Here is a 23,826-nt window from a genome sequence, read left to right as displayed (position 1 = left end):
ATAATAAGATGAAGAAGATGATGCAACTGTAGTAGTAATAAGTAATAATATCAAAATCCACACCTTCTAGAATCTCAGAATGAAGGGGAAGGCTTTAAAGACCATCTAGTTCCAGCTGATTGTCTTCTCTCTCTCTCTCTCTTTTTCTCTCTCAGACCTTTTTGCTATTTCTACCTCCCTAAAATCCATGTTAATTAAAATCCCTACGTTGTCCTCACATGGCCTCCTTTGCACCTTCATTCAGGCAGAGGCATCTCTCCCTCATGGGCTCCTAACACCTGCACAGGGCCCCTTCCAGCCGCAAGCATCCCGGGATTCTGTCAGCTCCTCGCTTCCCTTTTCTTCTTGCCTCTGCTTTCAGCTGGGAATGTGCTTGAAAATGCCCAGCAGAGAAGCCTTTGCTGTCTGCCCTGGGAGCCCACAGAGCTTCAGGACCTTGTCCCCTGCACCTGCACAGCTCCCTCGAGAGGCACGGCAGAATCAGCACCTGAGAGCCTCGGGAATTCCCTCTGTGGTCCATGGCACACACTGCAATGCTCTGGAATTCCAGCTCCCAGCAAGGATAAGATGCTCCTGTGCTTTAAGGCAAAGCTCTGAAGGGGCTGAAAGCCAAGTGGAGCGACATTTCACTACTAGCCTTTGGAATTTCATCAAGGGTTGCTTCAGCACGTGGATTGGGAAAAAAATCAGGGTAGGGTCTTTGGCTGGGAGGTGCCACATGTGAAGACAGACACTGGGAAAGAAACAGAGCAGCAGGCAAAGAGAGGGAGAAAGGAAACAAACAGCACTGAGCTGAGAAGCTGGCACGCTGAAAGCTCTGTATAGATCTCTGTAGCTGTTCCCACATGGATGTGAAGGCTGATGCCAGACCCGCAAGGGTCACATTAAAGGCTTCCTTCATGCAATTGCTGGGTATTGAGAGGCAGCACGGCAGTTTTATTCACTGGGCTTTGTAATTCTGCTACAAGCCAGGTGAGTAGGCCTTGGCCTCCTGGCCACAAAGATTCTGTGACCTTTCTTTTTTTGGAGGAGAAAGCCAGGCCCATTGGTAGCCAAAGGCCAGTGCAGGTGGCATTAGCAGGGATCATTATTGCATGAAACAACATGTGGGGCTGTTCACACAACTCTTTGCAGTTGTTGCTTAGTGTGCAACAGCTTGTAGCTTAGTGAGCATCACTCAGTGATACTGAGGGAAGGGGAAACCTTTTACTGTATGAAAACCAACAAAACTTCTGAATTTGACACTGGTGCCTTTGGCAGGCCACTGAACGCCTCTCCTGGCCCAGTCTCCCTAAGGAAAGTCCCCCTCACAGGGGCCTGGGCACATCAGGGGCTCCAAGTGCCCAAGTCTGGGGCTGCTCGGTGCCAGTTCCAGTGGGGTCGGCTGTGGAAGGGATGTCGGGTGTGGCCCTTTGTGACACAGGCGCTGATGCAGGACATGATGGTGCCCAGAGGCCTTTGTGACATGGCAGAGCCCTGCCCTGCCAGAGGGGTATATAAGGGGCACAGAGCCCTGGGTGCCCAGTCCCAGAGAGCCGCTCTGTCAGGAGAGAGCAGCTCCCTGAGAGCCTCAGCAGTAGTAATATATACTAAGTATATTAAGATGTTTATAATATATGTGTAAAAAATGATATTAAACATTACTTACATAAAAATATAACATCTAAATATATAGATATGATATATTAAAGATATGAAAATAATTTAAAAGAATTAATAATAATTAAATATTAATGCAGAATAAATAAATAAATAAATAAATAAATAAATAAATAAAATAATAAAACTGTAAATAAAATAAATATCTGAACTCTGTGTTTGGATCGTTTTCTTGCGCACGGGGTGAAAGGATCCATTTTGGGACAAGAGCTTTGCCATGGACACATTGATAAAAGATGCTGCTTTTCCTGCCATGCTCGCCTGTGCCTGCCCCATCTCGGGAGCCAGATGGGCGCAGGCAAAGCAGCAGAGACCTGAAACTCGGCGGCTGCGCGGTCGCTGTGGCCAAGACAATCCCATGTCAGCCACGAGAGCCTCTCTGGGAACAAGCAACAAATCCCAGAGGGCTCCTCTCCGAGCCGCTCCCCGAGTCCCTGTACCGAGAAGTTGTCGTGCAGGTGTTTGGGGAATCTCCTGGGGCTGTTTGGACCAGCTGTGTGGTGTTCCCAGTGCACACCCGGCAAGCTGAATTCCCCCACAGGGACAAGGGCGGCTGATCTGGAGGTGAACCCTGGTTCCTTAAGGAATCATTTGTCGGGGTCACTGCCCTGGTTGGGTGGCCAAGAGCATCATCCTACAAAACACTGCTAGGGAATTCCTAGGAGATAAAAAGCGCAACCACATAGGATTTATCTGAGAAGTACAAGGTGAAAATGTGTATTGCTTTTGGTTAAAACATAGATATTAAAAAATATATTTTGTTTTTAATGAGACCTGCAATGGACACTGGGACAGGCCAAAGGGTCTATTCTTTGGATAGACTTTGGAAGATGGAGTTCTTAGTGTAAAGTCTGCATTTTGGAGAAGATACATTTCTTATACTGCTGAAAACCTCTCTCAGAAAGAAAAACAAAACTAAAGCAAACAAAAAACCAAACCAAAAACAATCAACCAAAAAACAACAACCCCCCACAATCCAAACAAAAAACACAGCACAAAGCCCCAACAAAACAGAGCAGAGAACTGAAATCAAGACTTCTGATTCGCCAGAAATGAGGAACTGATGTCACTCAAATATTATTAAACCACCCATCTCAATCCCCTGAATTTTAGTTATTGTTCAGCATCTCACTGCAGCTAAGAAGAGATCACATAAATTACAGTCATGTATTACTTCTCTGCAGCCACTATGTTTAAGTAAAAGCTTCAGCTTCTCTTTCCTTGTGTAGGTGGATTGCTTTTGGTCAGAATTTTCCTTTAAGCACAGCCTAAGAGCATTTCACCTTTATTTTCCTGTCTTGAATTTTTCTTTTAAACATAGTAGAAACTTCCCACTTTGAGTTAGATAACACTACACAAAGAATATGAAAAAAACAGTTGCCACTGAGAAACTGAAAATGCTACCTATTATTTAATCAATATTTCTAGTGGCTGTCATCAAATTGGACTGCCAGGGATCCAGGGATTTTTAGGAGACATATCAGGACCCTGAAATACTTCTCATGCTCTTAAATGGAGCAATAAAGAAAGGAACTCTGCTCAGGTACTTAGTTCTTTATGGGACTGGTTGTCATGTTAACATATGAGGTAGAAATGGAAGCATGTTTCTACATGGAGGTAGGAGGGACCTCTTTGTGTGGAATGTTCTGCTGGGGATATTTGAAATGGGAGCCTGCCCCTGGCAAAGGAAGGTCTGGCAAGATAGGGGCAAAGCTGCTGCTGTCCAGCCAAGGTGACCTCCACCCATGTCTGTGTCTTTCATTGTCTGCCAGTTACCAGGACAGGTAAGCACCCAAGGTTGGGTATTTCTAGAGATGCAGAGAATCTGGAAAACCACTGCTGCCACCTGCTGTGCCATCCCACTTTTAAATCCACAAACCCATGCCCTGAGCAATGCCAAAGCCTAAAGCTCAAGGCTTCCCGTGGGATTTGCCTACGGGGATTAGAAAAAGATGGATTGCTGTGCAGGTTTTAACCTTACTGCATGATGGTGACCTCATGTGTGTAATAAGCACCCAGAGGTATTTCCCAGCACTTTCCAGCTTGGGAGAATCCTGGAAATCAATTCCTACCTGCTCTTTGTGGTTGGCAGCATCATCTGGCATGGAGAACATCGACCTCCACCACTGCAGCTGCTGTTTGCCACCCAGATTAATTTTTCAGAATTAGGATTCCATGAAAAAGCTTTTTACATCTTATGAGGCAGTTCCTTTAAAAGTGTTCAAATTGCGGGTGGTGCAAAGTCAAAATCCCGCTTTCAAACCAACTCTGCAAGATTGCTTCTAATCTGAAAAGTGATTGAAAAAGTGGCAAGTGATCACTTTTCCAGTTTCTCCAGATCAGAGGGTTGTCAAAGTACTTGAGAGTCCTCTGCTTGCCCTATTTAAGTATTGCGTCATGAACAAAGGAAAAGAAAGCTGATGATGACTATTCAGCACTGTGGATTATCTACATTTCAGTCCAGTCCAGGTGACTCAGCTTCATCTCTGTAAAAGTGAAAACACCATGGAGTTAAAGACCATTTTGCAGGAATTTTGCTGTGAAAGGTTGTCAGGGTGGTTTGATCTTTGATTTAGATGACAGAGGCGCAGCTTTTACTATTGCAAAGAGTTGAACACTTGCACAGAGTGTGAAGAACAGAGCAAATGGAAAGCGTGAGAATGCTGTACTTCATGGTAACTGCTAAACAGACATTGAATTAAAATTTAATTGCAATTGATGTGAGATTAATTGTGGCCTGGAGCAGGAGGCAGTGACTGTCAGACTACACAGAGCTCGAGGGCTGTCTCAGAGCTTGGCACTCTTGAAGACTGCCAGCTATTAGCACTGTAATTATGTTATTTTTATAATTCAAGCACTATGCAAAGGAATAAATGTCCTGCCAGTAACATAAGCACCACCTGAAAAAAAATAATATTAAGAAGAATGACTTAATGTGGAAAAACATTGAAACAGCTACTGAAGTACTCTGTATCCACCTCATCAGCAGCAAGGTGCTAAGGAGCTACCACCGAGTCTGCCAAAGTCAAATTGAGTCAGACTAATTTAAGTGGGTTTTTTGGCAGTGTCCCTGGGCTATGGAGCAGTTTGCAAACCAGTAGCAGGAAACTTTAGGGACTGGTGAGAGACACAACACCAGAAAGATGCTGGGAACACAGCAGTGACTACAAGTGTCAGCCACGGCTGGAGATTTGAAGCTTCCAAGCTTCACTTGAAGTTACAAAGGGGGCTTCAAGCAGGAACCACTGAACTAATGTTTCAATGTTGAGAAAAAATGTAAGGAAAGATCAAACAGGTGGGTTCAGTCGAGGGAGGAGAGAGTAGATGAGGACACTCATCAGACTGGTATAAAAAGAATAGTGATGAGTTATTCTCCATGTAATTGGCTTGGTCCTTTTGGGTTAATTCCATATGTTTGGGGAATAATTAGAATAACAATGGAAAACTGCAGGAAGCAACTCAGAGTTATGGAATCAGCCATATGGGAGACTTCTGAACCAGAGGGTTCAGAAACATCACTTAAGACCAGTCCAGACACTTGCTGTGCTTCAAAAAAAGGGAAATTGAATAAACATTTCTACAGCTTCCTTTCAATCATGTTAACATGAACAACACTTAGGCTTACATGAAGTCACTACATTTTTTAAGTAAGCTGAACTTACAGGAAGAAAAAATAATTAAATCAAACTATGTAGATTTGCAGCTTAAACTTGGCAAAATAATTCAATAATTGGATCTTTATATGTTAGCATTGCTATTCTGTGTTGTCAACATCACTAAAATCAGCTCAACAAATATACCTGCTTTTGCCATACTTTCTCTGAACAGAAGAAATGTTATTAATAAAATGACATCAAAGTCATTTGCTGTATTGCAAGTGACTTTATATTACAATTTAGACTAAGTTCTAATGTGTATTTGTATTTAAAGGGAACCAAAAGAAAGTATGTACTAAAAAGAAAGAAGTAAAACTAAATCTCTAAAATATTAATGACAATGGATACTCACTTTCAAAAATCCTGGCATTTTATGACTGACTTCCTGAACATTGCAATTCCAATTGCAAATAAAAATAAAATAGTAGATTATTTTATTTCCACTTCTTATCAAAATACCTATTTGTTTTCAGATTTGAATAAAACCACAGAGAGAAAGGATAGGTTAAAAACTGCACATTTGACCTGTTTTACAATTGGTGTTCAGAAGCTTATTGAGTTCTGGAGGCAATTTAATAAAGTCACAGATATGAAAATATAGAACTGTCTTTATTAATGAGGTATGTATTTGTTCAGATCAGGTTTCTTGGGATACAGCCTTCTATTTGGATTTCAGCTGGCCAGCCTTTGTATCTGTCCTTCATCTGGTCAGAGTGGTTTATCTGTAAAAGTAAAATAAATTCAGAAAAAAAAAAAATCTTTTAGTTTTTTTTCTATTTACATACCAGTTTCTCAAACCTTATACAAGAGGAGAGGGTAATGAAGGAGGACTGGGAAGCTGAGGAGAATCTTGCACATCTTGCTTAACATAACGGGTGAAGATTCTGCCAGTGTCTCTCTTATACAAAGTGCTTTATTTATTTCACAGATGGCTGTCATGATATAAACTAAACTGAATATCTTTGTCCAGCAGAAGCTCTGAAATGGGAAGAATATTGCAAAAATATTCGGCACCAGCACAAGCTGGGGGTGACCTGCTGGGGAAAAGCATTGTCCTGGTGGACAGTGAGCTGTCCCTGACCAGCAGAGGCCAAAGATGCCAATGGTGTCCTGGGGGGCATCGGGATGAGCATTCCCAGCAGGTCAGGGGTGATGCTGCCCCTGTGCCCAGCCCTGGAGGCACCTCTGGGCTGCTGTGTCCAGCCCTGGCTCCTCAGCACAGCAGGGACAGGAGCTCCTGGAGCTGAGGAAGGGCCTGGAGCATCTCCGTGCCCAGGAAAGGCTGAGGGAGCTGGGGCTGCTCAGCCTGGAGAGGAGCCCCAGCTGAGAGGGGCCTCAGCCCTGGCTGTCCCTGGGTGTCCCTGGGTGTCCCAGGCAGTCCCTGTCCATCCCTGTCTGTCCCAAGCTGTCCCAGTCCATCCCTGGGTGTCCCTGGGTGTCTCTGGCTGTCCCTGGATGTCCCTGGCTGTCCCTTGATGTCCCTGGGTGTCCCAGGCTGTCCCTGGGGTGTCCCTGGGTGTCCCAGGCAGTCCCTGTCCATCCCTGGCTGTCCCTGGGTGTCCCTGTCCATCCCTGTCCATCCCTGTCCATCCCTGTCCGTCCCTGTCCATCCCTGTCCATCCCTGTCCATCCCTGTCCATCCCTGGCTGTCCCTGTCCATCCCTGTCCATCCCTGTCCATCCCTGTCCATCCCTGGCTGTCCCTGTCCATCCCTGTCCATCCCTGGCTGTCCCTGGGTGTCCCTGTCCATCCCTGTCCATCCCTGTCCATCCCTGTCCGTCCCTGTCCATCCCTGTCCATCCCTGTCCATCCCTGTCCATCCCTGGCTGTCCCTGTCCATCCCTGTCCATCCCTGGCTGTCCCTGTCCATCCCTGTCCATCCCTGTCCATCCCTGTCCATCCCTGTCCATCCCTGTCCATCCCTGTCCATCCCTGGCTGTCCCTGGGTGCAGGAGGGGCAGAGCAGGCCCAGGCTCTGCTCCAGGCCCAGCAATGGCACCAGAGCCACGGGCAGGGGCTGAGCCCAGCAATTCCCCCTGCACAGGAGGCACAACTTGTGCCCTGGGCAGTGCCCAGCCCTGAGCAGAGAGCAGAGAGGGGCTGGAGTCTCCTCCTGGGGATATTGCAGAGCCCTCTGGACACAGCCCTGTGCCCGCTGCTCTGGGATGGCCCTGCTGGAGCAGGGAGCTGGCACCAGTGACCCACCGTGGTCCCTTCCAGCCTGACCGTTCTGTGATCCAGTGATATTCTGGGAAAAGAGCTGCACTGTGGAAGTTTGACATGGCTGGGGAGGGAATCAGCATCATCAAGAGACCTGAACTCTGCACTGGGTTTTCTCATTTCTGTCTGCCCCAGTCACACAGATGAGCGGGGCTGGGCTTACAGAAACTGAACACTACAAGGACACAGATGCAAACAGAAATCTCTGTGAAAAACAGTATCTTTAGTCCTCCTGTCCACTTGAAGTCCACTTACCTGTGGGCAAGTTATTCCCAAAGTTTTTGGTTTTGATATACAGACAAATATAAAGTGAAAATGAAACAAATCTGACCTTTTCTTTTTGGATATTATCTGGCAGTTTGAAGCCTTTGGCAGCTATAAAAACCCAACTTGATCTGAACTTTATATTCATTATTTCTTTACTTCCCAGTTCTTCCACTAATTTTTTGGTGTAATCTTTCAACCTAGGAAAACATAGTGAAAAAATGAGCGTTAAAAATTCAGGATGTGAAAAATAATGAAAAAGATCACGGCTGATTCATGCTTTATATTCAGCATTAAGCCTGCAGAAGCAAAAATGAGATTTAAATAGTCCTGAAAGTTGTGGTAGTAGCATGACATTGAATTCACAAAGAGAATTGAATTTATCAAATTTTTTCCTTCTCAGTAAGTTCCTGATATTAATACAACCTGTTTCTAACAGCATAGCAGAAAGAAAAATGTATCTCAAATGCTTCTGGTGCTTCAGTCCTTCCTAAATAAGGACAAGGGTGTCAAACATGGATTAAGTCTTTTCCTGGATAATTACCATATCATGAACTCAGCTAAAAACCCCCAAAGATTTAAAAGCACCTGACAAATCAGATTATGATGTTAGAAAAAATGGAAAACTAGAAACATCATAATTGGAGGTGTGGATAAATAACATTTCAGAGTAAAGAAAGCTGTGACCCAGACATAACAGCAGTGCCCTTTGGGGTGCTTTTAACCAATATAATATCTACCCATCTTATGGAGCACCAGCACACAGATGTGTGCAGTCATGGAAAAGATACAGAATTAAAACTTTTAGACAAGAATGGAGAGAACAGCTCTTAAGTGTAGAATGGAATTTGCCATTCCTTTACACCAATTCACAACAGTAATCCTCCAGCTTTTCACTGCTCTGCCCCTCAGGCTCCATAAACTCCTACCTGGTGCTCGCATCATCTTGAGTGGCCATCAGAAGGAGGGTTCCTTCTGGTGCCTTCTTGATGTAATCTGCCATCTCCCGTGAGTGGTCTGTGGAGTCAATCACACAGTTGGTTATTCACAGCCCACACATCACATTCCTACTCATGCACCCATGGTCACCAGCATTTTAAAGGAAATTCCTCAGGAAATCACCTTCCAGTGCCTTCGGAGCATTCTGGTTCTCCTCACGAAACATTCAACATGTAGAAAATGTGTCAAAAGCTGTTCTTAAAGTAGATAATCTTTCCAGCTATGTGGAAAGATGTTAAGAGACAGATTAGCAAATTTTCTATGCTGATTTTATAACTATGCTGATTTTATAACTAAAATAGAACAAAATATGTCAGGAAGAGGAATTTTGCTGAGTGAAGTAATCTGGATGTCATACCTGGTTAAGTGCTGTTCCTACCAGACTGAAATAATGGAGACCAAAGAAAAAGACAAAACAAAAAAAGGGAAAATAACAAGATAATATGAAAAAGAAGATAAGTAACTATCTCAACCAACAGAAGAAATCCAGCTTTTTAAGCAAAATTTGTCATCATATCTGGCCATAACATATTTTATGAAGATAGCAGCTGCTTGTTTCTAGCTGATCCCTGTTGAGAATACAAAGTCAAACAGGAAAGAGGAGGGTAATTACATGAATCTGGCTTTTCTTAATTCTTAAACATTAACAAATGCTCTATTGAACTCTTTTCCTTACCTGCTGCCCACATTCCAAAAAAATTTGTTGACATGTGTTGTCCTGTTTTATCTGTAATTTAATAAAAAAAGGTCTAAATATGAGCAAATAAAATATTATTTTATTCAATAGGAAAACATATAATTTTCAGCTAAAGCTAGGCATCCCTAATTTTGTGTATTTGGCTTCTTTTGTTTCAGTTCTTAAATTGGAAGAAATATAAAACAACAAGTTTAAGATTTGGAGAGAATATTTTGTTTCATGTAGTCTCTGAATCATTAAATGGGACTGAAAAAAAATTATTACTTCTTATTTTAAAGAAAAATTATTTTTTTTTATATGTGCTTCCATGTTTTTGTGTCTAAATATACCATACTAGGTCATAGATAGGAAAATTGGTTAAGCCTAAGACTATTTGAGTGAGCTTCATCCTATTCTGTGCAGTGTTTGAATGTTCAACCTTTCATCCATAAGATACTTACTGAAAACAGTTATTATCTTGTCTGATCTAAATAGTGCACATGTAAAAAAAAAACATGTTTTGCTGCAGACTGGTGCAGGATAATGGACAGATTTAGCTGCTCCTATTTGCCACCATCTTGCTTGTGCATTCAAGATGAGTATTTCCTCTCTTATTCTCATTTTTTAACTCATTTTTATATTTTATACCCAGTAAAGATTTTATGGTTGTTGGAAAAAAAAAAGGCAGCAGTTAACTAGGGAAAAATTTGGAACAGATTCTTGTCAGTGGTTAATTTAACCTTCAGCAAATTTATACGAGTTTAGACAAAGTCAAGAGCTTGCTTAGCAATAGTGAGACAAAAAAGATTTGAATATATCAAAACACAAGTGTTTCCTGATCAAAGCCAGCTTGACTGTGCCTGTGAACTCCCTTTCTTCCCCCTTCTCCACAAGATTTAGGCATTAATTTTTCCCATTATTGAATACACGGCACTTCATCACCGTTCCCATTCATCTAAATCAAAATTTAGGATTTAAACCTAGAATAAAACACACCTGCTGCTTACAGTGGCTTTTACTATAAGCAAATGGCAGCTTAATATTAATTAAAATTTGAGTTTGTCTTTCTGTACCCTGAATAAGTCCAGAAAATAAATTTGTACCATGGCTACACCTTGAGGCAAAACTGCAACTCTCAGTTCCTGCTTCCCCCTTATCAGTGGAGCAGCAGATATATTTTACCAAGGGAGTCCTACTGCTGGAGATCACAGATATTTTTGCTGTGCTACAAGTCTTTTGTCTAATAAAACACACTTACACCACATCTGTGTGCACATTTTCTATTCTATTTTCCTATATTGATTATGAACACGTTTCTTTTGTTTACCCAGAAGACTGTTTTTATCATGCAGATTTGTTTTTCTTACATTAAGGTGAATCAGGTTTGCAATGTTTTCCTTTCCCTTCCATAATATCTGGTGAAAAACCCCACAAAACAAACTACCCAAGCCCCCAAGAACACTCATAATTTATTGCAGTACAAAAGTATGTCTCTCTCTAACATTTTTTTCTCTTACTTACAATTCACAATGGCAATGTTTATACCACTTCCAGCTTCATTCTTGTCATTTATAAGCCTGGAATTGAAATAAATACAATATCAGTAAAATACATCTCTCCAGCAGCTCTTTACCAGTTTACCAGTGCTAAGTAATTTTCTGATATTTATGTTTTCTTTAGTTATTTAATTTAAAACTCTATTGTAAACAAGAGCTTAAAAATCTTGCACAGTGTATCAGCCAGTTTCCGTCAACAATGACTCTTTCAAAATGAGCCAGATCAAGGAAATATTTCATACAAGTGCAGCCAGAAAGATAAAGGAGGAAAAAAAAAAGCCAAAAACAAGATAAAGTGGTTTTGTGTCTGTACTGTCTGTGGCTTATGTCTCCAGGAAAGGTCACTGCAAGGTTTTGAAGTTATTTCACCTGTCCAGTTTGAAAAGCCATGAAAGAACCTGACTTTCAGAAGGTGCTGAGCAGTCAGCATTCTGCAAATCTGCTATCCTGAAAATATCCCATGAAAATTAAAAATCCTACTGGAAACTAACAGTTTATGTAGAAGAACAAAGAGAATCACTGGAGATTAGAAAAAAAACCCAACAATAAAATTAACAAACAAACAAAAAAACCCCACCCTGAAACAAAACAAAACAATCAAACAAAAAAAAATAAAACAGGGGAAGAAGAGTAAAATTCTGTCAGATAAATTCTGAAGTTTTCCAGCAGAATAGGAGGCCCTGGCAGGAGCTCAGTTGCTGCTGCTGAACCAAACCAAAGCACCTTTTCTCACACTACAAGGCTCTTGCTTAGGTGTAAAGTTAGAGTGGTACTCACTGCTCATCCTCAAAGCAAATTTTAGCCCTCCTCTGTTTGCCACCGCCACTGAGGATGCGATAGGCGAAGTTCCCAGGCGGGCAGGGAGACCAGTGGTCACATTTCTGCCTTTTGGGGACTGGGGCTGCAACAGCAAAGATGGAAAAATGTTTTATTGGATGCTGCATGAATAATTTCTACATGGGATGGATCCCCTAAAGTTAACGTGCTAAACTCAAACATCTGAACACAGAATCCTGGCAGTTCTCTGGGGTCGTGGCAGCTTCATCACAGGTTTGTTTGGGGGGGAAGTTATCACTGATTTCCAGATAGGTAGAATTGAAATAAGGTAATTATTATCTGCTATTCCATGTAACAGGAAACAGGGGCTACAAGGATGAAGGTTTCCCACCAACAGTTTGAAGTGAATAGTTATCATTCTTATTTTAAGCCCTTTTTTAATATAATAATTTAGTCATAGAATGACAAAAATATACACATTAAGCCACCTGTTCAGAGTAGAACTAAAAAATAATGAGAATTTACTCACAAAGTTTAGTTAGTGGTTCAGCTGTTTATCATAAATATAAAATACATGTAATAGAACCAAAGCTGCAGCTTTGCACTTTTATGCTGGCAAACAAATAAGGTGTTCTTACATCAGTGTTCAATGAATTACCTTTGTACCCTTGCAAAAATAGGCTGACATTGTGTTTCTTCATAAACAGTGTCTAAGAAAAAGTTTAGCTTTGCTTTAATTAACTTTACAGTCAACTTCATTCTTATAATAGCACATACCAAATAATTTCTTAGCTAACAAGCTGTTGGTCATTTAGCACATAAATTCACATTATTAGAAGAAGTATAAGAAAGAAAAAAAGGGAATAAATAAAACTACACACCCCTCAACACTGGTTTCTTTACCATCTCTTCAAGTGCAGCAATAGATAGTGTGTTTTGGTCTACATGATCAGCAATCAAATATCCCAAATACCAAGCAGCAAAAGATGTCAGGAGCAATGCAAATAATCTCAGAAGAGCTGTGAAGGGGGGAAAATAAAAATAAATAATTTTAAAAAAATCCAAAACTACAAAGACATAAAAATGTTTTCATAGCAACACAAAAAAATCCTGCCATTTTTTGGGCATTGCTACCTAAGCTGGCTGGTTTTTGGCTGTTTCACTGTGCTAATCACAGCCTTCAGAGATGTGGCAATAGAGTATTTGTTATATTCCTATCTAAGACAACTCCTCTTATTTCTAAAACTTGATCTTCAAGCAGAAAATTCTCCCCAACACTCCATTCAATCCACATCCATAATACCTCAGAGAAACACAAAGTTCAGCTCAATCCTAGTAGGATTTTGACTCTGAAAAGTACTACAGAGGTGTTCTGTGGTTACTATTGATTTTTTGAGGCATGCAAACACTCCAAGAATGGATTGAAACACTGACCAAACAGGGAATTCCCTGTGTTCTCAACATGCTGGGTTGAAACAGCAGAAGGCCCAAACAATCCCTTTCAATGAGCTCTGACTGCATTCAAAGAATCACAGAATTATCTGGGTTGGAAGGGACTCAAAGTTAATCCATTTGAAATCTTCAACTGCATCAGGTGGCTCAGAGCCCTGTCCAGCCTGACCTCGGGTATTTCCAAGGATGGGGCAGCCACCACCTTCCTGGATAACCTGTGCCAGTGTTTTACCACCCCTGTTGTGAAAAGTTTCCTTCTCATATTGAACATCTGCTTTTCCTCAACACCAAAAGCGCTAACAGGCTTTCCTGATGAAATACAACACCTAATTTATGATGCTAAATGAGGAAATATCACACTGCAGTAGTGGAACAGGCTGTTTTGGAGGCATGAGTCACTTCCTGATGTGCAAAGAGCCATCCTTGAAAAACAAGGGTCTGTTAAAGTGGAAAAAAAAAAAGAAATTTATTCGTTTTATAGTCCTGAAAATTGAGTTCAACAGGACCAATGTCCAAAAATATGCAGTATGCTTACTTTTCCAGCCCTCTAAAAATATATTATTTAGTCTGAATCTTCCTTATAACAATTTACACTCATAAGATACTTCTTTCCTTTCCTTGTTGGAACTGTCTTTTATAAACATTAAGATTTCTGCCCTACCCTTTCTCTAGAATAAGGCCAAATTTTTCACTTGTCCTCCTCAAGTCCTGTTCTGCGAATTCTGACACTCCTGTGAATTCTGCCCAATTGGTCTGCATCCAAATTCTGAAAAATTCAGAATGAACACACTGGTCCAACAAAGACATTCCTGAGCCTTTACTTCTGGTTATTCATGCCAGAAGGAACTTTGATATTTTTTTTTCCATAAGGGCAGACTTTATTCACTCAGGTTCTGTTGATAATCCACCATAAAGACTGAATTTTTCCTCTCTAGCTACTCCCTAGTTGTATTTGTCCATGTGGTTATTCCTGCATTCTCCCAGCTTTAAAAATAAAAAGCCCAATGAAACATTGCAGAAATATTTGTGTGACTACAGATATTCTGATAAACTCACTGTTTTCATCAAAGGATTAAGACTGAGAAAGTAATATAATGGATCTTCAGATATTATAAATTTCCCTAAATATTACCCATGAGAAATCTCCCACTCCACCAAGAGTAGTGATGCAAACCCACACTAAAATAGTACTGAAATTACTCTGACACTTCATTTGTGCAGTGATGTGAACAGAAACACTGACAAAGTCCACGTGCATAAACCAGGAAGCTGCTGGAACCAAGCAGAATGACCCCAACCTTTGGTTTATTTTTTTAATATTTAAAAAAAATACCAGATTTATACACAAAATATATTTAATTCATAAAGGAGGCCAAGTCACAAGTGTCAAAGACAAAACCCAGTAAGAATGAAGTGAAAATGACAATTTTATTGAGAGATTTCAGTGACTATTTCTGGGGAGGGGATGGGGTGTGGTGCAGTGCAAAGATCAGTGAGAGCACCAGTCAGGTTTTGCTCTGCTCATTCCACAATTAGCTTGGCAGGTTTATCTCTACAAGGTATTTACACTATTTTAATCATAATTATGGAGCAACTCTGTCGGAAAACGGGCTCAAGAGTGCAGCATTTTACCTAAATAAAAGAGAAAGCACAAATGGCTAACTGCTGTTATGCCTGATGTTATTCCCTGGTGGTTGGGAAAATCCTGGAACAGATTATCCTGGCACAAATGGGATCAGCATGGGTTTAGGAAAGGCAGGTCCTGCCTGACCAACCTGATCTCCTTTTATGACCAGGAGATGTGGGGAAGGCTGTGGATGTTGTGTCCCAGGACTTCAGCAAAGCCCTTGTCACTGTCTCCCACAGCATCTCCTGGAAAAGCTGCAGCCCAGGGCCTGGACAGGCACATCTTCCCTGGGTTAAGAATTGTCTGCATGTCCAAGCCCAGAGGGTGGTGGGGAATGGTGCCACTCCCAGCTGTGTCCAGGCACGAGCAGTGTCCCCCAGGATCAATTTTGGGGCTGGTCAGGTTCAATGTCTTTATTGATGATCTGGGTGAGGGGATCGAGGGCACCCTCAGTAAATTCACAGACAAAACAAAGGGTGGGAGTGTTGATCTGCTGGAGGGCAGGAAGGCTCTGCACAGGGATCTGGACAGGCTGGATTGATGGACTGAGGCTTGGATCAGTGTCTCCAGCAAGAGCAGGACCCACCTGTACTGGGCACTGGTGAGGCCACACCTCAAACCTTGTGTCCAGTTCTGGGCTCCTTGCTACAAGAAAGGCACTGAGGGGCTGGAGTGTGTCCAGAACGGAGCTGGGAAGGGTCTGGAGCCCCAGGAGGGGCTGAGGGAGCTGGGAAAGGGGCTCAGCCTGGAGCAAAGGAGGCTCAGGGGGCCCTTGTGGCTCTGCACAAGTCCCTGGCAGGAGGGGACAGCCGGGGGGGTCGGGCTCTGCTGCCAGGGAACAGGGACAGGAGGAGAGGGAATGGCAGGGGAGGCTCAGGTCAGACACCAGGAGGAATTTCTCCATGGAATGGGTGCTCAGGCCTTGGCAGGGGCTGCTCAGGGAGGTTTGGAGTGCTCATCCCTGGAGGAGTTCAAGAAACTGAATGCAGCACTCAGTGCTACTCTCTAGTTCACAGTGTGGTGATCAATCAAAGGCTGGACTCAGTGATCTTGGAGGTTGGTTTCCAACCTAAATGATTCACTAATTCTATAATATAGTCTGCATTTTATTTAGAACACAAGGTTTATAATTGTTTTTTGAAATATGCCTTTTAAGGCTCAAGGAATTAATTTACCAGCTCTCCTGCACAGTTTGTACTCAGTTATCAGAACTCATGGAATATTTTCACTGTCAACCAACTTTTGGTTTTCCTTTCTGGGACTCAGAAGGTATCAAGAGACCTCACTGACCTGAACTTGCTGGGTCCAGCTGGCTCTCTTAGGTTTACTGAAGTTATTTATCCTGCACAACTCCATTCATTTTTGGGTTTCTCCACTGACACGTGCACACCTATACACAGTTTAACAGCAAAGCTATAAACTGAGGTGAAGTTAAGATAGTGAAGAGGGCTTAATATTTGTGATTAAGCAATTAAGAGCTATAAAGCACAAAGTCTAGCCTGCATGCAGGAAAGCCAGGCTCTGCTGTTGTTGACACAGGAGGCTGTGGTTGCTCAGCACCAAGGAGCAGTGTGGGGATGGTGAGCTGCAGAGGTGCTGCTGTGCCTCCCTCACTCCATTTCTGCTGTGGAGGAGATCCCTGAGAGTCACAGCTGTGTCACTGTCAGGAGACAGAGAAGCTCAGCAATACTCACAGTGCTGCGAAGAGAGAAGCCAGGAGGAAGGACGGGCAGGATGGAGGTGTGGCAGGACATGTAAAACAGCAGAGAATAAGGAAAAGATGACAGAACCACAGAATATCCTGAGTTTGAAGGGACTCACAAGGATCATCCAGTCCAGCTTCTGGCTTACAGGACATCCCAACAATCCCACCCCGTTTCTGAGATGTCCAAACCATTCTTGAGCTCTGCCAGGGTCAGGGCCCCACTTCCCCGGAAGCTGTTCCAGTGCCAGACCACTCTCCGGGTGAAAAACCTCTCCCTAACATCCCACCGAAACCTCTCCTAAGAGAGCTTCCTGCCATTCCCTCGGCTCCTGTGTCAGCAGCCCCACCTTTCAGCAGCTCCCAATTTCCCTTGTCCCTCAGGTGCCTCTTGGCAGCAACTCAATCACTAAATGTGAGCCCAGGATGGGTTATTCTGCGTGATTCTGTGTGATTCTGTGTTATTCTGTGTGATTCTGTGTGATTCTGTGTGATTCTGTGTGATTCTGTGTGATTCTGTGTTATTCTGTGTGATCCTGTGTTATTCTGTGTGATTCTGTGTGATTCTGTGTGATTCTGTGTTATTCTGTGTGATTCTGTGTGATTCTGTGTGATTCTGTGTTTTCTGTGTTATTCTGTGTGATTCTGTGTGATTCTGTGTTATTCTGTGTGATTCTGTGTTATTCTGTGTGATTCTGTGTTATTCTGTGTGATTCTGTGTTATTCTGTGTGATTCTGTGTGATTCTGTGTTATTCTGTGTAATTCTGTGTTATTCTGTGTTATTCTGTGTGATTCTGTGTGATTCTGTGTGATTCTGTGTTATTCTGTGTGATTCTGTGTTATTCTGTGTGATTCTGTGTGATTCTGTGTGATTCTGTGTTATTCTGTGTTATTCTGTGTGATTCTGTGTTCGGCTGATTCCAAACCCCCACGCAGCCACACCTCACTAAGACACAAACCCACCCGCACGCAGCTGGGCTTGAACAGAGGAAAAAAACCAAAACCAAAACCAAAAAAGAATATATTTAAAGCTAGAGCATGAGTTATTCCAGACTAAGAGCCGGCATCAGCCCTCTCGCCCCTTCCCCTTGGCGTGGGGGGGTCTCATCCCACCCGGAGCGGCTCCGAGGCGCATCCTACTCACAGTGCCGGAGCTTCATTATTCCTCCTCCTCCTCTTCCTCCTCCTCCTCCTCTTCCTCCTCCTCCTCCTCCTCCTCCTCGTCCCTCTCCCGTCCTCCCCCTGCCAGCCCCGGGAAGGGGAGCGGCCGCCTCTCAGCGCCGCACCGCCCCGGTTAAAGTTAAAGAACTTTAAAGTATTCTCTGCAGAGAGCAGCCAGCAGGCTGGCAGGACTGAACCAGGGTTTATGTGCCACCCATCGCCCATTCGGAAAGCTGGACTTTTTCTTTCTTTTTTTTTTTTTTCTTTTTTTTTTTTTCCTTTCTTTTCTTTTTTCCCAATCGCTAAATGGTTTGGGTTGGAAGGGACCTTGAAGATCATCTGGTCCCAACCCTGCTACCATGGGCAGGGAATGTCCCAGCACATCAGCTTACTCAGGCTTTGGACACTTCCAGGGATGGGGAAGCACCCCACCACCCTCACAGTGAAGAATTTCTTCCAAATAGCCAATCTAAACCTACTCTCTTTGAGTCTGGATCCATTCTCCAGATGAACCAGTGATTTTTGAGTCTGTTGAACCCAACCCAGGGCTTTTTCCACTGGAGACCCCTCCTCCTTCTTCCACCCCTCGTCACAGCACTGGGATGACACGATTTCCACCAGGAGCTCCAGCCCACCCTTGGTTCATCTTTCCTTGTGCACCAGGTGTCCTGCACCATCACCTGGAGGTTTCCTCTCTGCTGGGTCACTAATTTTCATTTAGAAAATCGCTCAGACTGCTCTGTGATTCTGCACTGCAGTTGCCCTTAAAACCTTTCAGATTTAGTTTCCACTAAGCTCTTTCGTTCCCTCTCCCTCTAATTCTGCACAGGAATTACGTTTAGCTCAGCAAACAGATGAATAAAATCCTGCAGGAGGGTTCATATAGGAACTGCAGCCAGAGTGGGGCTTTTGCATTCCTCCCAGGATACTTTTGAAAGCTGTAAATGTTTCCATTCCCTGGAGGAGAGGTGTTTCTTGTCCTTGTCTGCAAGTGGTATATTATAACACCCAGTAAATTGCAGGTAAAACCTAAGGGAGTAATTGCTGCTGGTTATTTTCAAATGTACTGGAGCTTGCACATGAAAAAGCAATGCCCCATAAAACCTGTGTGTGTGAATAATTAAAGAGGTAACATGGGACAAATAAACTTAAGGAATGAGAAGCATTGGACAGAAAGGAAAAAGAGTTATGAGACGGCAAGAGGAAGTTAAGGGCAACATTAGTCTGGTATACTTTTTAAAATATGCAGTTATTTCTTTAGGAAGTGTCATCCTGCAAGCTGGCACATCAGAAAATGATGCTACTGTTAATAAATGATTGAAACTGTTGAAGACTGAACTTGTAGCCCTTAAAGTAACAATAATCCAGCTCCAAACCCAAAACACTGCGTTGTAACCAAATGAAAAATTCCTTTTTATTAAAGCAAGGAATATTAACTAGGATTTGGGATAATTTAATATTGAAATAAATTTATTGTACGAGTAGTGGTGGCTCACAGATTCCATAGAGAAAACATTTAAGCCCTTAGGAACTCGGTCACCACCTCAATACAGTGAAAAATCCACTTCACTGGCCATCAGTGTCTATTGAAAAAAAATTAAATTTTACCTGTTTTTACCCAAAAGAAAAGGGTAGCAGATTACTTTTCATTACTGCCTAAACTACATGGAACTACACCCAGGCATTTGCTACAAATCCTGGTTTGTTGGCCTGCCAAATCCCAGGGATTCAGTGGCTGAGGGGATTTTAAGTGCCAAAGAAGAGTAAACTCTAAAATGTTTTAGATACTTCAGATATCTCAGTTTTGTATCTGCAAAAAGCGCAAGCGACACTTCTTTCTTTAGTGATTAGTGGGGTGCAGAACCCTTCTGAAGGATCATTTCTGGTTTCATCCTGCAAACATTCATTCTGTAATTGGAAAGCTTAGAGAAAAACTTACAAAATATTAATATTAATATTAATATTAATACTGTGAGGCTGTAAAACCTTTTGGTGCTAAGCAGGAGAGGAAATGTACTCAGGAAACAAATGACACTGAATGGAGCAGGTGAACGCATCTACAGGGTCTTATTCTTGTCTCATCACCACAAAATCCAGCCAGCAGAGGAAGTTTATGGTCTAACACGGTTAAAACAACACCAGCAAGTTCCTGCTTGCTCTTTGAACCATGGCACCAACAGAGAGATTTTCTTCATCTGCCTCACTTGACTAATAAATGAGCAGAAGTGTCATTCCAGCCCTTGTAAGAATTTAATTTACATATTTTCTGCTTGCCCACAAAAAGCCAGCAGCGGATTTTCAATCCTGCCAGGACGAGTTTAAAGAACTTTAATGATTTGAAACGGAGGCAGAGTTTGCAAGGCAGGGAGACAACATTGAACTAGATCTTTGCTTGTGGAGCTCACAAGAACTTAAAAAAGTAGACCTCCTACATAAAATGTGCAGCTGATGTCTAATTTTACCTAAGACTCAGGGCAGACAAGAACATGTACAGGGACAACAGGGGCAGCAGTGTGGAAGAGCAGTTATTTAACTCACCCATAATTTACCACGTGCCTGGGCCATAATTTAACTCACCCATAATTCACCACCTGCCTGTGCTGTAACTCAGCATTCTGTGTGGTGGTGACATGAAGGGGAACATAGAGAAATAGAGATGTACATGTCTGTTGTAATAAAATTTTTGTTTGTTGTTTTCTGGTTTTTGTTTGTTTGGGGTTCCCCCCTTTTTATTTTTATTTTTTTTTTCCTTTTTTTCTTCTGGTATACCTTGCCTGTCTTTATGAAACCCAGGAACAAATACTTGAAACAAGATGAGAACTTTGAGATGCTTCTTTTGTGGATATAAAGGATTAAAGTCACTTTCCTCAAAGATCTGCAATAATGGATCATTTAACAAAGGGCAAAAAGCAAGCATTGATTACTTTCAGCTGATAAGCTGGAAAACCTGTAGAGCTTGTGAATCTGGGGCATTGCTGGCCTGCTAAACCATACAAAGGTGGGGCTACTTTGTGTGGTTTTCTTCTGCTTTGATAATCCAGAGAAAATCCGGAGAAAAAATAAATATATTTGCCTGCACTTCATCCAGATACAAGATGAATACATCAGCAGTCAAAAACGAATCAGCAGTTAAAAATCAGTATAAACCACCAGCCTGGAGAATGTTCAAGCTGTCCAACAATAAAAAGAATCTCATTCAGTAAGAATACAGAAAGCTGAAAGCAATCTTAAATCTACAATTAAAAAGCACTCGAGGGAAAAGTAAATGGTATTCCTGCTCATAGTAGTTCAGTACAATTCTGGGTGCATGAAAAGAAAGAATTTGAAGAATCACAATACCTTGTTTATTCATAGAAAACAGTCTCATCTAGCTAACAGCTTTAAAAATCCAATACTCTAGTATTTGTGTAGGCACTGGCAGCACAGATCCCCATATTCTTTACAATAACCTATATTTTGGGAAATGCTATTGAATTCCCCAGCCAAACAGATGATGAGTCAAGGTACAGGCAAGTGGTACTTGTCAGCCTCTAGAAGGGGGAAAAAAAGAGCCACAAGCCATTTATTTTTGAAGAGTTTGTTTTGGTGGAGAAAGGGGAGAATAGTAAATGTTTACTGTTTAAGTGGCCATCAGAATTACACATCGTACTGGAAAATTACACAGAGCACTTGCACTGCCAGCCTTCACGTATTTGTGTACACTTCACTGTCATTATCAAAAAAAAGCCATATTCTCGCAATGAATTCTTACTTTTGTGTTTCACACACAAACTTAAAAGCTGTTTTGTCTAGACAGGCCAGTTTTCTTGGGCAAAGATGAGCAAGGGAAGTGTGATTAAACAGTTTTACAGTTCTGGGGTCAATGAGCCTGAAGTCTGGAGGGTGCTCTGAAGATGATGGCAATTTCCAGAGCGTAAGAGAAGCTTAAGCACGAGAAAAATAATGACAAGCTGCGAGCAGAGCTGTGTAATAAAGGGATCATGGAATGGGTTGGAAGGGACCTAAAAGATCACCCAGTTGCCACCTCCTGCCATGGGCAGGGACACCTTTCACCAGAACAGGCTGCTCAGAGCCCCATCCAACACCTGGATGGGTGGATTACCATGGATAACCAACACCTGTGGATAACACCACAGGGATACCTGGGGCATTAATGGAGAGCCTTCACTGAATATCAGGACAGAAATAAGCAAAACCTGCCGCCTTTGAAGGAAAAACATTGAACAGTCGGTGCCACTCCATCTTACTTGACTAATGCCCTAAATTTACAATTTATACAATAAATACACCGTGCTGCCTTTAAAAAGCTGTGGGCTTAAAAAAAGGGGACTTTTTAAAGAGGCGTTTAGGTGGAGGGAAGAGGGAGATGATAAACCATCAGAAGACCTTAAGCTATGGACCTTAGAGGTCGGATATTCAAAAAAGAAAATGAAAGTAACTTTTAAGGGAATTCGGCCAAAAATATCCAAGAGTTGGAAAACGCCCCTTGGGCTCCACCTGGCGAGGAAAGAGCGCGGAGCAGGGGTTGGGGACAGGGATTTGTGTCCCTTCTCCATCCTCATCTCAGGGCAAGAACAGCCCCTAGGTATGACCCGATTCCACTCCAAACCATCAGCAGCTTCACCTTCCCAGCGTCATGCTTCCCCTGCTCCATTCTGCCCCATACTGAAATGAAAAGTTGAAGCAGGAATGTCTCTAATTCGGGAATAAGCAGGAAAAAAAATAAAATCACCTCGGAGCTAAACTTGGCTTCCTCCCCCTCCTCTGCCAGGGTCAGATGGGATCTACAGCAGCTCTGCTTTCTCTGCCAAAAGTTGGAATTGAGAGTCACAGGAGGAATTTGGATGGATATAATTTATCAGCTTTGAAGTTCGTCTTAGCAGGATTTAAACAGACACACAGAATAGGTTGAAAGAATTAATCATTTATTTTACGCAGCATAAAATCTGATTTTTTTACATAGTGTTTATCTGAAAATGGCAAGACCTGAAAGTACAAAGTATCAGTTTTTGGAAAATTGAGTAATGCGGCTTGACAGTAAGTGGGATAGAGATCCTAACATAACCTGAAGATTGAATTAGAAAGACTACACCCCTTTATTCAAAGTTTTGATCCCATTTTCTTTTCAGTCAATGTTAAAAACATTGTCTAATAAAAAAACCAAACCAAACCAAAACAACAGGTGAAGAAATGCCTCTCTAAATTGGAATAATTTCCTTAAAGGTGAAATCCTTTCCACACTTCCTGAATAACTATCAAGTAACAGTTAATGTAGTGTTAAAAGCCTTAAAAGATCTCTGCATCTCCATATAAAATTTGCAATAAAAAAAGTGAACTGCCTGTTTCAGGTAAGTCTTAAACACTGAACTTTGTATAGTTTCTGCACACACAGAGTACTGGCTACCAAAGCAATTTTTTCCAGCACATATTGCAATAATCCACACCTTTGTGCCATCAAGAAATTGTTGTCTTTTTATTACCTCTAAACATTCTCAACTCCATTTTTTTAAACCACAGAATTTTCCAGAGGACAGCCACGCTGCAAATAGAGCCATTTAAACATTCAGCTCTATAACCCCTCTCTGAGAACACAGCAATAAACATGCCCTGTGCAGGTTTGACTTGGCCCTGTGAAAATTTCCCTCAGCAGAGGGGGACGGGATGAGAGGATTGTTACAAACAATGTCCTTTACTCAAGTGTTTTGCCTAAATACACATTGCTGTAAAATCAGAGCAAATTCAGTTGCTCAGCTGGAGTTGTTTTTAGGACAAGAAATGCCATGGATGGAGCTCCCAGAGCTCCTTGTGGTCCTCCTCTCCACCCTGTACTTCCTGAGGATGGAGAAAAATGAGAATATACAGCACCAGGGTGTATTTCCAAGTGGGATGTGAAAGAAGTCCAGGGAACGTAGTCAATGCACAGAAGAGTCTTGGCACACATTAAAATTCAGGGACCATTGGCACAGGTAAAGTTCTGGCTCCAATTCTTCTCCTAATTGCACTGCAAGGATTTTCAACCTACAGTTAATTTTTAAAGCTACTTTAAAAATTAAAGTACTACTACTTTAATTAAAGA

At 42.2% G+C, this 23,826-nt stretch overlaps 1 protein-coding gene across 2 annotated transcripts; it reads right to left on the bottom strand.

Annotated features, from left to right (window-relative positions):
• Nucleotides 1-5,851: 5,851 nt before the first annotated feature.
• Nucleotides 5,852-17,831, bottom strand: FAM3B (FAM3 metabolism regulating signaling molecule B). 2 transcript variants are annotated; one of them, XM_058826108.1, is made up of 8 exons: nucleotides 17,734-17,831; nucleotides 12,689-12,826; nucleotides 11,808-11,931; nucleotides 10,996-11,051; nucleotides 9,475-9,525; nucleotides 8,729-8,816; nucleotides 7,867-7,999; nucleotides 5,852-6,037 (listed from the first exon to the last, which is right to left on the bottom strand). In XM_058826108.1, the coding sequence occupies exons 1-8, from the start codon at nucleotides 17,747-17,749 to the stop codon at nucleotides 5,948-5,950; spliced, it is 696 nt and encodes a 231-aa protein (XP_058682091.1). In that variant the 5' UTR covers nucleotides 17,750-17,831; the 3' UTR covers nucleotides 5,852-5,947. The 2 variants fall into 2 exon arrangements, with proteins under 2 accessions (XP_058682091.1, XP_058682101.1); XM_058826118.1 differs by lacking the exon at nucleotides 17,734-17,831 and adding an exon at nucleotides 16,177-16,252.
• Between the last annotated feature and the right edge of the window lie 5,995 nt (nucleotides 17,832-23,826).

This window comes from Poecile atricapillus, chromosome 1 (genome assembly GCF_030490865.1).
Source record: "Poecile atricapillus isolate bPoeAtr1 chromosome 1, bPoeAtr1.hap1, whole genome shotgun sequence".
In the NCBI taxonomy this organism is placed as follows: Eukaryota; Metazoa; Chordata; class Aves; order Passeriformes; family Paridae; genus Poecile; species Poecile atricapillus.
This window is presented reverse-complemented; position numbering and strand designations above follow the sequence as displayed.

Bases quoted from the DNA above. Each gene is read 5' to 3' on its own strand.
- FAM3B (XM_058826108.1), bottom strand. The intron at 11,052-11,807 runs GTGAGTACCACT...TTTCAATTCCAG, and splicing joins ATTTGCTTTGAGGATGAGCA to GCTTATAAATGACAAGAATG. The intron at 8,000-8,728 runs GTAGGAGTTTAT...ATGTTTTCCTAG, and splicing joins CAAGATGATGCGAGCACCAG to GTTGAAAGATTACACCAAAA.